The 14,742-nt window shown below is 36.7% G+C and overlaps 2 protein-coding genes across 2 annotated transcripts; both read right to left on the reverse strand.

The window, feature by feature from the left end:
* Positions 1-1,943: 1,943 nt before the first annotated feature.
* Positions 1,944-7,347, reverse strand: LOC109064895 (autoimmune regulator-like). Its single transcript, XM_042714377.1, has 13 exons — positions 7,194-7,347; positions 6,923-7,094; positions 6,698-6,844; positions 6,147-6,212; positions 5,937-6,050; positions 5,618-5,774; positions 5,427-5,579; positions 3,685-3,745; positions 3,420-3,551; positions 2,573-2,694; positions 2,395-2,467; positions 2,232-2,315; positions 1,944-2,099 (listed from the first exon to the last, which is right to left on the reverse strand). Exons 1-13 carry the CDS (start codon positions 7,338-7,340, stop codon positions 1,944-1,946), a joined length of 1,584 nt encoding a protein of 527 aa, XP_042570311.1. The 5' UTR covers positions 7,341-7,347.
* A 2,541-nt stretch (positions 7,348-9,888) lies between these two features.
* Positions 9,889-14,690, reverse strand: LOC109064898 (ras-related protein Rab-6B-like). Its single transcript, XM_019081931.2, has 8 exons — positions 14,478-14,690; positions 12,506-12,564; positions 12,357-12,410; positions 12,147-12,252; positions 11,887-11,998; positions 11,644-11,737; positions 11,379-11,445; positions 9,889-10,758 (listed from the first exon to the last, which is right to left on the reverse strand). The coding sequence occupies exons 1-8, from the start codon at positions 14,545-14,547 to the stop codon at positions 10,694-10,696; spliced, it is 627 nt and encodes a 208-aa protein (XP_018937476.1). The 5' UTR covers positions 14,548-14,690; the 3' UTR covers positions 9,889-10,693.
* Between the last annotated feature and the right edge of the window lie 52 nt (positions 14,691-14,742).

A 14,742-nucleotide genomic window follows, 5' to 3' on the forward strand; every position in this document is an offset into this window, starting at 1 on the left:
AGTGAAGACTCCAAGACCTCAAATGTATTTGTCAGATAAGAGACACCAAAAATGTGCAGTGTTGGGGGTTCTTCGGGACCAGGATTGGGAAACACTGGCTTAGACTAACACATCATAAACATGAAGTGTCTTGGCATTGCGGGAGATAAAACAGAACCAGCCTTTGGTTTATCCTGTCTCATTGATGCATGCTGTCTGCATTGCCAAATGTCTTCTCATATAAAAACATTTTCCTTCATGCTCTACTGAGATTGAAGGTCCACTGTAATACATTCCCTCCTCCTTATTTGTTGGGCCTTAAAGGACAGGTATCTATAGCAACCCCGCAACATTCCAACAACGTCTGGCCCCTGGCCTGTCACAACACCATCTGCCTGAGAGCGAGCATTCACACACTTTAAAGACACATATGAGCTAGAAGAAAACATGGATAAACTGAGACTTCTTATAAATTCCCACTGCACGGATCACTTCACTGTTTTTGTACTAAGCACTACGAAAGCAAATGAGAAGCTTTGCTCTTTGTTGACATATATTATGCTTTGACATTAGCAACAGCACATTTCCAGGAGTCCCACATGGTTCTCATTAACATTCCAAGTGCTCTCGTTCTCTCTTCTTCTCTTCCTCTCTCTCTTTCCCACTCTCTTTTGTCTCTGAGGAGGCCAAAAAGGAAAACTGACAGCGTTGGCTCTGGACCATGCATTCCATGAGATGTGTCAAAACCATTCTCAGAAGAGAACAGAAGGCCCACATAGGGGCACTTACAAACACACTCACACACACGTTGGGTTTCCATGTTTTATAGGAACAGTCCATAGACTTAATGGTTTTTATACTGTACAAACTGTATTTTCTACCCCTACCCTCACACAAAACTTTCTGCATTTTTAGATTTTCAAAAAAGATCATTCTGTATGATTTATAAAAATCATACCAAAAACTGTCCCCACAAGGTCAAAATGTGCTGGTATCCTTGTGGGGACATTTGGTTCCCATGACATAGGTACACACACACTTACACATATAGAAGAAAGTGAATATAGGAGAATACATGGGTCTTTAATAAAAATGGGAGCACATTTTCCATGTTTGCCAGGCAGAAATAGAAATCCATTCATCTATTCTTGAGCCATTGTTTCATATCTGGAGGTTATCACATGCATGTTGACATTACAGAACAATAAGTCCACATCAAAATCCGGGTTTCATTGGATATCAGGCCTCTATAGACCTTAGTCAGAGGAGTGCTTTATTTAATTTTTGACCTGAATGAAATCAAGTCTGTGAGTTCAATGTATTGTACTGTTGTTTAACGATATGCCAATTGTTTAGCTCTCGAAACATCTTTCTAAAAGATTCTTAGTAGACAAAAACTACATGAAACAGGTTTGAAGGTTATGATGCTTTAAAAATTACATGAGTGAACTTTTCCAGAACGTTTTGCTGTATTGAACTTCCAAAACTAACTCCAAGCAAACTTTGTTTTGGCCTGATTTTGTTCAAAATGATGTCAAACCAGTTCATTCTTTAAGTATGGCCTGATTTAATCTTCTGTAATCCAAAATAATGTCAAACCAGTTCATTCTTTAAGTATTTGGGCCTTAATTCTCCCTCACATCTTAATTTAATCGATGTACATATGCTTACATTTTTATTGTATTTAATACATTTTAATGTGAGAGGGACAATTAATCATTTAGCTGAACATGAGCTTCTGGGTGAAGTCATCTTAATGCATTTTGTATTGTATATATTGTATTTTTTTCAAATATTAGTTTAAAATAAAACAATAATTGGTGGAAACCCTGTAGTAGCAACAACCTAGCAAGATCTATAGAAAATACAAATATCTAATAATAAACCTGTGAAATGGATAATCAAATACATTCATTTTCTTCACATTATTGAATCTGTATGTTCTATTAATTACATCAGTCCAACTAACACTGAGGAGGAACCTTATACTGAGATTTGATGTTTGGGCACAGCAGAGATGAACCACTGGACTCACTGAATTGATGTTTGTTGTTTTGGGACTGAGGAGGAGGACGTGAAATGTTGTGGAAAGCCCACTGCAGGATCCCATCTATAGCACTCTGTATTCAAGACAAATATACTGTTAGGTTTCTCATCTGGGGCTTCATGTACTGTATATACTGTACAGTTTCCATTGCTCACATTTACATTTAATCAATTTTTTTGTATATTATTGATAAACATGACCTCACCTCCCCCATTATAGAGTCCATTTCATCTCTGTTGAACAGCTGCTCTGATGGCGTTAAGCCCTGATCAGTCATGTGTTGACTCACCTGTGGGTGAATAAACCAGACTAATAACATCTGTGCAGTCTGCTGTCCCAAAAGTGTTGTTTCAGTGTATTAAGATTACCTGAATACTCCTTGATGATGATTCATTTTCAGGTCCCCAAGACCTGGAGCAATTCCTGCATCTTGTCTTTCCACTGAAGAGGCAAATAGGGGAAGAGAGAGGGGGAGTGACTGAGATTCAAAGCATGATAGAACTCACAGTTATTCTATTATCAATAACAGTACAATAACAGCAGTACTTTGAGAAGTTGCAGAGGGCATGATAACTCTGCAGGCACTGCGGGCAGGTGATCAGCTCTCCACGGGTCAGGTGGCAAATTCCACAAGCCATCCTCATCCCAAACATTTCACCATCTGAAGACTAACAGAGATTAAATATAAAAATATCAGAAAATTACCACAATCCTGCCATATACGAGATGATTTAAAAGACTGAAATGACATGAGGGTGTATTAATAAGATTTTGCTTTTTTTAAGCTAAATTATTCCTGCACACATGATTAAGGCCTGTTCACACCAAAAACAATAATGATAACTATATTAGCATCCACACCAATGCACAATAACTTTCTGTTTAGTGTGCTGAAGTTTTGTCATCTGCTGCTTTAAAGGTTTGAGCTCTATAAAGTTTTGCGGATTCTAATTGGCTGTCATTCATGATTCATCTGCTGGAAAAAACTAAGTAATTCCAGTGACACTGTTTTTCTGTGTCTTATATTTGTGGCATGGAGTTCGTTATTCTCATAGAGGTGTGTTCAGACCAAGAACGATAACCTTAAAGATAACTATAACAACTATATTAGCATTCCCACCAAAGGATGATAACGTTCAATTTATTATGAGCATGCAGCAGTAGTTATCTACTGCTTTAAGTGCTTGAGCTGTTTAATGTTGGGTGGATTCTGATTCTGATTAGCTGTCATTGTTTTTCAACTGTATAAAAATCCTTCTGAAAGTTATTCCAACAATTATTAAAACGTTATAGTTACATTTATTGTTAAAGGTTATCATCCCTGGTGTGAACAGGCCTTACTTGTGGTGCTCACAGTCACTGTGTCTCTCACTGAATCACATGGAAGTGTTACCTGGAGACCCATGGGCTGAGCGCTTTTGCCTTCTGTGACTGTGGAGAGTGAAGTGGAGGACAGAGACGAGAAGAAGGAGAAGTCCACAGCAGAGCTGGAGCTTGTCTCTGTCACTGGAGGGTGAACTGCAGGCTAAAAATAAGAGCAGAGACATTAAAGCTGTCATAAATAATAATCTCCCATCACTGGTCATCAGAGTTCATATTGTACATATAAGTGTGACCAACTGTAATTTAGGTTCAGGAAGTTATTGCAAGTTCTTTACCTGCAAGGGGGTGTATGTCCTGTCTTTTGCTCTGTTGCATAGCTGACAACGCCATGTACCACTGAAAACAAACACATTTTTTAGATTAGCGAGAGATTCATATAGGGCAGTGGTCTCTAAACCTTTTTGACCTGAAGGCCCCCCCATCATCCAACACAATTTTTGATCTCCACCCCCAATATAAGGTAAGATATTTCTGCCTATTTCTGCTATAATTATGACAAAATTACTTGTTTATAAACCTTTTTTAAGAAACAGACACTGCTGAAAAAATAAAATAAAGAAATAAATAGAATTAATAGCTATTTAGGAAAACTATTTTTTTATAAATAATAATATATTTATTTGAATAATGTAAAGTAAACCTTAAAATTACAGACACATTAAAAATAATATTTAAAGATTTTATTCAATATTTTAAGGATCTGTTAATAATATTACAGATTTATTAATAATATTTTTCATATTAAATGTATCAATAATAATATATAGGTTTTTGGCCCCCTGGATGAGAACCACTTATATACAGTAGAGTCCAAAGTAGACAGTCGAGTTCTGCACTATTTTTAGGTATTATTTTTAAGATAAAAAAATTGTGACATTTACATTTTTTTTTTACATTTAATATTTTTACTAAATTTTTTATGCTAATAATATAATTTGTGATAAAACAAAAAAATTATCAAATGAGGCATTTTCATTAGTGTTTTTAGACTTAGATCCCACTGTATTTATTGTACATGGCCTCATGTTTTAGATTTTTTTGTATTCCACTATGCAGTTTATCAACACCGACCTGACACAGCTAAAGACTAACGATGAGCGCAGTCAGCTCCAGTGTTGCCAACTAATTTTCAGAGAAAGTTCGTAAAGGAAGGTCGATTTGTTGCTAAAATTTGCTAAATGACATTATGATGTCATTGTGCGATCAGACGCAAAATTGTCACGACATCAAATCTCAGCAAAAAACTGTTTTATATATGTTAATTTAGATTTTTTATTGTAAAATAATATGCATAATATAATATTAAAATATAAATGTATTTTTAAATTCACTGAATTATTGAACACAAACACATTTTTGAATGATTACAATTATTTTTTTTAATAGCTAGTAAACTAGTAATACTACACCTTCCCAACAATTATGCTTTAATCAACGTAATAGTAGTTAGTTAGTGTGCTACACTCTTAGAAAAGTCTGTAAAAATAGGGCACAATCTACTATGTTTATATGAAAGTTTTTTTTGTATCGTTTTTTTTTAACTGCATTTTAAATTACGCATTGTGTTTTTGGGATACAGGTGATAATGGATAATGTCCTGGAAACTTACTAGTATCTTTTCCATTTTTCTTACAGAGTACTAACTAATCAACAATCACAGGTACAAGCTACTAACAAAGTGTATCATAAATGAACAATTATTAAATTATATTAAATAGAACGATTGCAAATAGCAGTTCACATGATGTGTGTACTGCTAGGCATCTTGGGTTTCCTCTTTTTGTGTAATTTGGATGGGAAATTTGTGCCTTTTTAGTCACTTATCAAAAGCTGCTAAAAGTTGCCAAATACATTTTAACAACTGCTAAATTTGTTGCTAGGTGCTTTTGCAAAAGAAAGTTGTTAGGGTAGTCTGAAAAGTTGCTAAATTTAGCAACAAAATTGCTAAGTTGGCAACACTGGTCAGCTCTAGGTTTGGCAGGGTCAGCAGGCTGTGTGTCACATGACTAATCTGTACCTGGGTATGGAAGTGAGGGGTGGCACCAGGCAGGTGAGATGGAAGGCACGGGGACATCCGTCACAGCAGATGAGCTCCCCACCGTCTTTACATACAGCACATTCATCATCATTATGCTCTACCTGAACATATGCAACATTCAAGCAGGTTTTTCTTTTTCTTCAATGTCTGTAATTTTCCATGAGTTGAACAAATCTTGATCACCTACATCCATGACTCTGGTGCTTGGCTCTCCCTGCTGGTGAGAATAGTTATGTGCAGTCTGTGCCTTATGCACTCCAGCTGTCTCATCCAGTTTGCCAGAAGAGTAGAATTCTCCTCCAACCTTGATGCATTTTTTGGCACCTCCTGCGGGAGAGAGCAGCTTGAGACATCTGTGCTTCCAAAGTGAACTGCCAAAGTGTTTACACTGCAAGGTTACACTATCAAAACACACTAAGGGCTAAAGCATTAGCTAAGTAAAGGCTGTCATCACAGTCTGTCAACACCATATTAGTGTGCTGAGCTCACCAGACTCAATGACCTGCCGGATCAGAATCCCCTCCACTGTCCCGCAGCCAGCGGGATGCTCACTGGCAGACACAGTCACGGCCCTCTGGACTGAGGTTGATACAGCCTGGACCCCTGCATTTTGGGAGTCATATTTATTCATCTGCAACCCCATTCATCTTCTATAAACATAGTCTTCTAATAACACACTTTACACAAACATGTGATTACCGTTTCCCACTGAGACTTGAGAAAGTGCTGCACCATCTGTCTTTCTCATCGGCTTGCCTTTGCTTCCTGGAGCAGTGAAGATATTGAGTTATCAGGACTGTCATGTTTGCAAACATAAGCATCATGTCATGGCCATACAAACTGTCACATGTTCTCTCAGATTTATGCTTTGTGGATTTTGAAAGCTATATATATATATTATGATATTTATTTTTTGTGGATTATATATATATATAGATAATATTTTACCTTGTGAGTGAAATAACTTTTATAGAAAACTGTGAGTGTTTCTAGGCTGTTTCTAGGTTGTTTCTAGGCTTACGGCATCTTATGTGTTTGCCTTTTTGTGTGAACTTTCCCTTCGATGTCGTCTTTAATGTTTACACAACCAAGAAACAAAAATTCTTTTGAATGTACAGAGGACATTCAGATATAACGTTTTCATAACTTAATAGGAACGTTAGAAAAATGTTCTAAGAATATATTTTTGTTAACTGGGAATTTACTATATGGCTAGAATTATGAGTGTCTGTGTGTGCCGGTGTCCATACCTGAGCTGGAGGTTAAGGCTTTCTTGGTGTGCAGATGTGGCCGGTGGGTCATTTGTTTTTCAGCCATCCCTCTCTTCTTGCTTGACTGACTGCGGACCTGCAGCTCAAACCTGGGGTTCCCTGCGTGTGTGGCCACCTGCTTTAACCCTGCCAAATCAGATTATCATCACTTAAACTGTAATTATCCTCCAACCCACTTATTTTTGCCTGGCCTGTGCACTGTACCTTTGGGAAGGTTCATAAACAGGGTTTCCAATTTTGGGTAACACTCCTTATTGTACTCTTTACAGAGATTGCTCCAGAATCCCTGGAGGACAGTGGCATCCTGGTCCAGTATCAAAGTAAGCAGTGAGTACACAGCTTTGTGGATCCCATCCTTTTTCTTTCGCTCTAAAGTCTCTTAAGTGTTAATCAGTAATAGTTTTAGAATTTAATGAACTATGATCACGCATATTTGTGATTATGCAAAGGAATATCATTTTATGAAAATGTTTACCCTCAGGATCTGTTCAGAGATAACGTCATGATCCACCAACCCGTACAGCAGTGGGAAGGGGTCATGGATTGCCATGGCGATCTCAGTCCTACATGCTCGTAGCTGTGAGCGCAGGTCAGGCTCTCCATAACCTTCCACCCTAGACATGCTTCCACAAGAATCCTGCATATAGATCACACACTAAACTCCCACTGAAATTCTGGCTCTGGTGTTCTGAGAGCACTAAAAATGTCTTCATATATTAATTTAAACAAAATATAATTTTTTGAGAGAAGGGATCCTATGTTATATATTAAATAATATGGAATGTTCCGTTTTAAACTGGACCTATAATACAGTAACATGCCTTTTGTGCATTTACATATTTAACTATGAAGCTTCAATTACAATCCATTAAAATAATGCAAACAGTCACAGCAACAACAATGAATATTTAGCTGAGCTTTAGCTTTGATTGAAATTAGTTTGAATAATTCTTGAATTTTGGTTTAACCTTTTTTTTTCTCAGATCAAACAGTAATTATCAGTACTGCTGCAGACCTTTACCTTAAATAATAAAACACGATCAGTCAACATGCAGCCTTTAGAAATAATGGTACATATTGATTAGTTTCCTGACGTTAAACACGCTAAAAAATTATATTACTTACAACAAATGCTGGTGATGAGGACTAGAGATACCTGTAATCTCCTAGCTGGTTTCCTTTTATTTGGTGTGATGGCTGTCAGTGATTGGCATGGCTTTTTTTGTGACTGGTGGATAAATGACTCTTGTGCTCTTAGAGCCTCTAGGGGCCATTGATTCATAAGACTGCTGTGATAAGTGGTGACATTGAATTTCTATTTACAGTTAAAACACTAACTTGCACCTTGTAGGCTGGATCGCATTTGTGCTAATTTGTGCGGTATGGCTTGGAAAGTCCACAGTTGGGCAAGAAACGATTTCTCAATCATGTGAGCCTCTACTTTCAGTCACCTGTCTCTCCTGAGGACTATAGTTTCCATGCCAAGGGGAATCCCAGTCTCTGTGCATCACAATATATTATAAGTTTGAAAATATTATATATAATAAGTATAATGTTGTAGGTTTACATTAAAATAAAAAAATTGAAAATGTTGCTAGATTTACAAAGTTAACAACTGTGGAAATGTGCCTTCACAGTCTGTGTATAGGGCCCACTGCTTTCAACTTTAAATGAGCGCTAGATTTTTTTTTATTTTTAAAGTGAGTTTTCAAAACATAAAATCATTAGAACTTAGAACTTTCTGCTTGATTGAAAAAGTACACACTTTTACACAAAAAATATTTTTTTAGTTTCTTAAATTGCTGTATAAAAGCAATATCACACTCAGAATTGTAGCAGTAGACAGTTTGGTATTAAGACATGGATTTTATTGATTTTTTTTTTTTCAGACAGATGTCATGCTCATAAATGTCCTTACAGAGTAAATAAAGAGCCAACTACACTGCTCTACACAACCCTATGGCAACAAATCTGACAGATTCAATCTCCTCACACTATCAGCTGCAACTTCCTGTTTTTACATACAACCTTCCGCTTGCACAGGACTGTTCTGCAATTTTTCTCAACTGCTGTGAATTGGCTAGATGGTGTGAATACAACAATTTCCTCACAGATCAACATCATAAATCCAATCAGTGACCACCGTGTTATAATGTATGTGTTCTCAGGTAGCCATACAATGAAAGCTTTGCATTGTGATGCCACAATAACAGAAGGCACAACTAGTGTACAAAAGTGAAAGAAGACATAGCAAACAAGACGGAGGCTTGAGAAATGTGAATGTGAAAGATGACATATTCTGTGCCCTGTCAATGCAAAACTCATTAGCCTCAGTCCCTCCCCACAGTTAATATCAGCAGCCCCTTAAATTATCTAAGAAGCTGAATCCAAGCCTAGTACCAACAATTCAATCACAGTTATTCCTCATGTCCATTTCTGTTTCAGTTAACAGAATTATTGGCACCAGAAAGAAACTCGCACTAAGATTTAATATATTATAAATACCTAATATATCCTAAATTAATCTCTATACAATCAGTGCATTTATGTAAACAATTCAAAATATAAACCAAAAACAAATACAATAAATATTAATGATACTATGTTTCCAGAGATTCGTAAACAACTCACATTTCTTGAACGTACTGATGACAGGCAATTCTGTTTGAAAAAGGTCTTCATGTTTTAGGATTCTCTGTGTTCACCTACAACTAGCATTTTGAAGTTTAATCTACACATCCATTCAACATGTACAGGAGACTATGAGAGCTTTAATACACAGTATATATGAGGGATGCCACAATCATTTGTCTGTTTCATCACTTTAGGATGTGGTAAACTATACATTTCCTAGTCAGAACCCAGAAGAAAGTGCATGTATTTGAAATGAAAATCTGTTGTTTCCTAAGGCTCACCTCAAAATTGCCTTTCTCACCCCAACCGAATGAATGACACTTATCTCATTCTTATTAGTTTGAGTTGGCTGCAAAATACAAAGTTATAATTAAAAAATAAAAAATAAAAATCTACCCACATATTTCTGTAAAACATCTGAAAGGGGTTTAACAAGAATAATGGTATTCTTTCAGGAAAAAAAAAATTGGTGGATGAGTAAAACAGTATTTGTTGTTAGTAGAATGATGAAATAATAAGTAGTAATTTTTTACTAGTGTTTTGTTGCAGGTGAGACTGAGAAAATAAAAGTGAAGCCCTTGTCATATTAAAAGAAAAAAAATAAAATATTTATACAAGTGAACATAAACCACGTCTAAATAATGGATGTTCACAATAATATAAATACTATATACAATACAGTACCACCTGGTGGATCTAAAGTGTATACATGAAGCTAGCAGAAAAAATCCAGTGGTTCTTCACAACAGTGCCACGGCACTTTAAAGGTTAGCCGAGTTAGTACACACACCTCTAGTGGAGGCTGGTACTGGATTAGCATGTAGGAAGTACTGTATACACAGACCCACACTAAGACTTTGAACAGGATCTCTCTCTTTTTTCTTTTTTTCATTAATTCTGAGTTCTTCGTTTCGTTACTATCGATGTGTATGGACCAAAGGACATGACAGATTCTAAAAGTTGTCTTACATGCATGCTATGGACGAAAGACAGTTACTCTGTCGCCCGTCTTAAACTCATTCTTTGTGAAGGCATCATTTAGTGCTTTTTTGTAATGTACAAAAATACAAAACATAACAACCGATAATCCACTCTGAATGTTTTTGTCCGAAGATGGTACACATGCCACTTCCTGTCTTACATGAATCTGTTAGCTAGTCACTTTGAATTACCTATGATATTATTTTGGCAATTAAACAGACAGTGTAGATTAAGGAATATAATTTTAGACCCATTCAGATGTAAAAAGCCTATATCCGATCATAAAGTTCAACTGGACGTGGACCCATAGAAGCAACAGAACAAGCATGTGGTGATAATGAAGGTCCGAACCGATTTCTACTAACAGGAGCACCCACTTTCAGTGGCCGGAGGTTCTGGCTGTTTGTCCAGCTTAATGTCGATCACTGGAAGAGAGATGAGTTAAGAAAATCAAGGAAATAGTGTTGCCTTATTAATGTATTAAGCACAGTTTCCAACTAATGGTTAACTATTATTGTTATTATTAAATTTTTCTTATTAAATCTTTGCCATAATCATATTTTGGGCAATAAAAAAAAGCATAATCAGAAAGAAAAAATGTACAGCTAAATCTTCTATTTTATCTTAAAAGGTCACTGTTTTTGGAAAAGGAGCCAGACAGTTTGAAAAATAAGCCTTGATGATGTCAGCTATAAAAAAAAAGGATATATGTGGCTATAAATCATGCACAATAAAGCCAGGAACTTGCATCAAGTGGGTCAGTTTTGATATTATGATGACTTATATCATTTCGGTTTCTCTAGCGGAAACTTGCATGGAAAAATAAATTTCTGAACACTCTCCATCTGCCATTGGTTGCACCAACAGATAGCTCTGCCCCAAACTCACAGTATTGGTTGAGAGGATGCTTAAACAGAAATTTTGATAGCACCACACAGTCACAGTGTTAATCAACCTACACAGCTTATTTTGTCTGCATATTAACCTAGGAGACATCCTCAAAATTGACACTTATCACATTTAAATGTCATGCAGTAAAGGATACTTCCTTCTTTGTTGTTATCATCTAAGCTTTCCATTCCGGGCAAAGCTGCAGCCACTCTCCGAAACAACTGTTAAACCAAACAAAAAGAGAATGAAACCAGACAGTTTTCCTTTTCTTTTTTTTTCAGAGCGGATTGGTACCGCTAAAGCCCTATGGGCAACAACTCTGGCTAAATCAAATCTTTTTAGAGCTTTCCATGTGTCATGTTACAGGGCATTAAAGTCCATTTGGCACTGAGCAGACAATGTAGCACTCTTAGATTTACCTGTTTAACGTTACTGCCAGTCTTTGCACTAGTCTCTATAAACATCACATTCAGCTCTTTGGCCCGCTGCTCGCCCTCCTCTATAGTGATTTGCCTGTCAAAGCAAATCCCAACATAATTCATTACAATTTTAAATACATTTAAATAATAATTCTGAGTAAATTAAAACACTATATTATAGTGACACAAATAAAGAATTCTAGCACAAAGTATTATATCAAATGTTAATATAAATGACTCCACCTCTTTTCCTCTAGATCTGTTTTATTGCCCACCAGCATGATAATGACATCACTTCCTCTCTCTGTTCTGACATCATCAATCCATTTGGAGGTAAGCTGGAACGAATTGACATCTGGAGGAAGAAAATAAATAAATCTCAGTGTAATCAGAGCATCACTGTGTTTTGTTAAATTCCTTTTTCAACAATGGTGACACAAAAGCAGTAGCTCCTACAAATATCATTTTATTGGTCGAAGTGTGTATGAGTGTGTGTGGCTCACTTGTAATATCATACACCACCACAGCCACTGTGGAGTCTCTAATGTAGCTTGGGATAAGACTCCTAAAACGCTCCTGCCCTGCGGTGTCCCATAGCTGTAACCTCACCTGCAAAAAAATATATATATTTGGATGATTGATTTTGATAACTGCATCAAAGTTCTATATATTAAATATAATAATTAAATATAATTAGTTTCAGAGCTACTTACAGTTCGGTCCTCCAGATACATGGTTTTTGATAAAAAGTCAATTCCAATTGTTGCCTATAATGATAATAAGATTCAAAGTTTGATACAAAATAACATAGACTTATCTGGAAAACTCTTTGGTGTCTGCATTGAAAGAACCAATAGTATACCTGATAAGTGTTGTCAAAACTGTCATACATGAACCTTGTTATCAGCGATGTTTTCCCAACTATAAAACAAACACAACATAAACAGGAAAAGGTTCAGATTTTGATGAATCACATGCACTGAAGTAATTAAAAACTTGTTTGCCTGACCAACCCCACACACTGTGTATTTAGTAATTGAATTACACTACCATACTGCAACATATGCTGAAACAAGACACTGTCTCGTCCTCTGTCCTTCAAATGACAGTACATTTCTCAAGGGATTACACAGAGAATGTTATTTAAACTTCACGTATGACGACGGGGGAAAAATGACTTGAAAAATGCAGTAGTGCATGGTGCCTCAGTGACAGCAAAAATTCCAGAGTACATTTTTCATTCACTAGTGGACTGCTTTTTTTCAGGTCAGTCTGGTCAGGCCTGTTTGTCAGGCTGAGCCGAGATACTAAAATCATCAAGCGGCACAATGCTGATAGTTATACTGGATCTCATATAAAGAAAGGGAATAATGGCCCCATTCTTCTGTGACTTCATTGGTTGTTCAGCTGATGTTTCGAGACAAGATCAACCAAATGTGGCTAGCAGTGAGCTTCAGGACCATGGACAGCAGATAACAAGTGGTCTTCTGATGATACTCAGGACAGTCCACACAAACCATGTAATGGTTTACTCTCATGTTACTCCAAACCTGCATGACTTCCTATCTTCAGTCACGTTTCACTATAATTATGTGGGGGAAAAAGATAAGTGGTGACTGAGAGGATGTTGTTCTCTCTAACATCTCCTTTTGTGTTCCACAGAAGAAAGATAGGTTTGGAACAACATGAGGGTGAGTAAACATTAAACAATGACAGATTTCAGGAGCTGACATAAAAATAAAAGGGAAAATAAATGTTTTTCTAGCAGGTGTGGTAATATCCATCATCATATTCAGGCTGCATAGTATTTATGATTTCGATAAGATGCAGACAGCTGTCAAAGCTCTGGTACCAGTCGTTTAGACTCTATTTGTAATGATCACTTATCACAATCTAATGTTGTTTTATACAGTACAGAGAGCCCTCTGTCTGTCCATTTTCTCCATACGAACAGTGAATGATGAATACATAACCACTGTATTAGGAGTTATAACCACTTACAGGAAATTATAAGCATTACTAGAAAATGTAAGGGAAACAAAAATATTTAAAGAACACCTGAACTTTGTGGTGACGCCATGTTCAGTGTTATTATTTGCAATATTTGTCATCAAATGACAGACATGATCTCAAATGCCCGTCTGATTATGTCTTCAGAAACACCGACAGTGACAGTGACACTGATAAAACCATCATCCGGCCAAATGCATAAACCACGATATCTAGTAATATTATATAGGCTGATCTTATGACTGCTCATGAAATGATGCATGAGGTTTTTATTTTTGCTGTGCTGAAGAATCCCACAGACACTGACTGCCAACCTGGGTGTGTCTCCAGTAGACACACGGGAAATGCAAAGCCTCTGCGCTTTTCTGTTTCATGACATCAAATCAGTGGATGTTTACAAGAAGATATATACAAACACGGCGATATACATCTCTTTCGACTGAATTATATAATATATATCATTTGTTCTGAGCGATTTAAACTGCGCTAGAATAACAGCGATCAATGATATTATCATCCCTTCTGCTTCCTATGGAAAATGCAGGTGAAAATCATAACAGTTGTTGAAATAAGGATTATATCACGTTATATTCACAGATGGGTGTTTAGTAGTCTAATGACGTTTCATAGCTATACATTTTCATGACTAATCAAAATTTAAACATATGCAACCGACTTGTTTGACAGGGAATCGATGGAGAGATAACGCTGATTGAAATAACACCACAAACAAGAGGATAAACAAAATACTAATGTACTTCATGCATGTGTTGAAAGGTTAATGGGTTCGTCTAAACCCAGTCGTGGCAAACCAAAAGACTCACCGCTTTGCTCCCCTAAAAAAACAAGTTTGAATTTCCGTAAAGGGTTCCCAAAGTCACTTCCAATGGACATGATTGCTTTAATGACACAGTTGTTATGGATTAATATGTACAGGTGGCACCAGTCTTGCGAGAATGCAGATGGATAATCTTCGGTCCCGAATCGATGGATATTGCAGTACTGCTCCGCGATGTCAGTTCTACTGCTCTGTGCGCATGCGCAGCGGTGGCGATACGCCCGTCTGATATCACTGTGTTTACGGAAACG

This window comes from Cyprinus carpio, chromosome A2, assembly GCF_018340385.1.
Source record: "Cyprinus carpio isolate SPL01 chromosome A2, ASM1834038v1, whole genome shotgun sequence".
Classification (NCBI taxonomy): domain Eukaryota; kingdom Metazoa; phylum Chordata; class Actinopteri; order Cypriniformes; family Cyprinidae; genus Cyprinus; species Cyprinus carpio.

What these genes read in the sequence shown, in the direction of transcription:
- LOC109064898 (XM_019081931.2), bottom strand. Translation starts at nt 14,547, where the DNA reads ATGTCCATTGGAAGTGACTTTGGGAACCCTTTACGGAAATTCAAACTT. An exon ending in CTGGCAGTAACGTTAAACAG is followed by an intron (nt 11,446 to 11,643) that starts GTAAATCTAAGA and finishes TTGGTTTAACAG; the next exon opens with TTGTTTCGGAGAGTGGCTGC. An exon ending in TGATAACAACAAAGAAGGAA is followed by an intron (nt 10,759 to 11,378) that starts GTATCCTTTACT and finishes TCTCTCTTCCAG; the next exon opens with TGATCGACATTAAGCTGGAC.
- LOC109064895 (XM_042714377.1), bottom strand. Translation starts at nt 7,340, where the DNA reads ATGTCTAGGGTGGAAGGTTATGGAGAGCCTGACCTGCGCTCACAGCTA. An exon ending in CCCCTCACTTCCATACCCAG is followed by an intron (nt 3,746 to 5,426) that starts GTACAGATTAGT and finishes GTTTGTTTTCAG; the next exon opens with TGGTACATGGCGTTGTCAGC. An exon ending in CATCATCAAGGAGTATTCAG is followed by an intron (nt 2,316 to 2,394) that starts GTAATCTTAATA and finishes ATTCACCCACAG; the next exon opens with GTGAGTCAACACATGACTGA.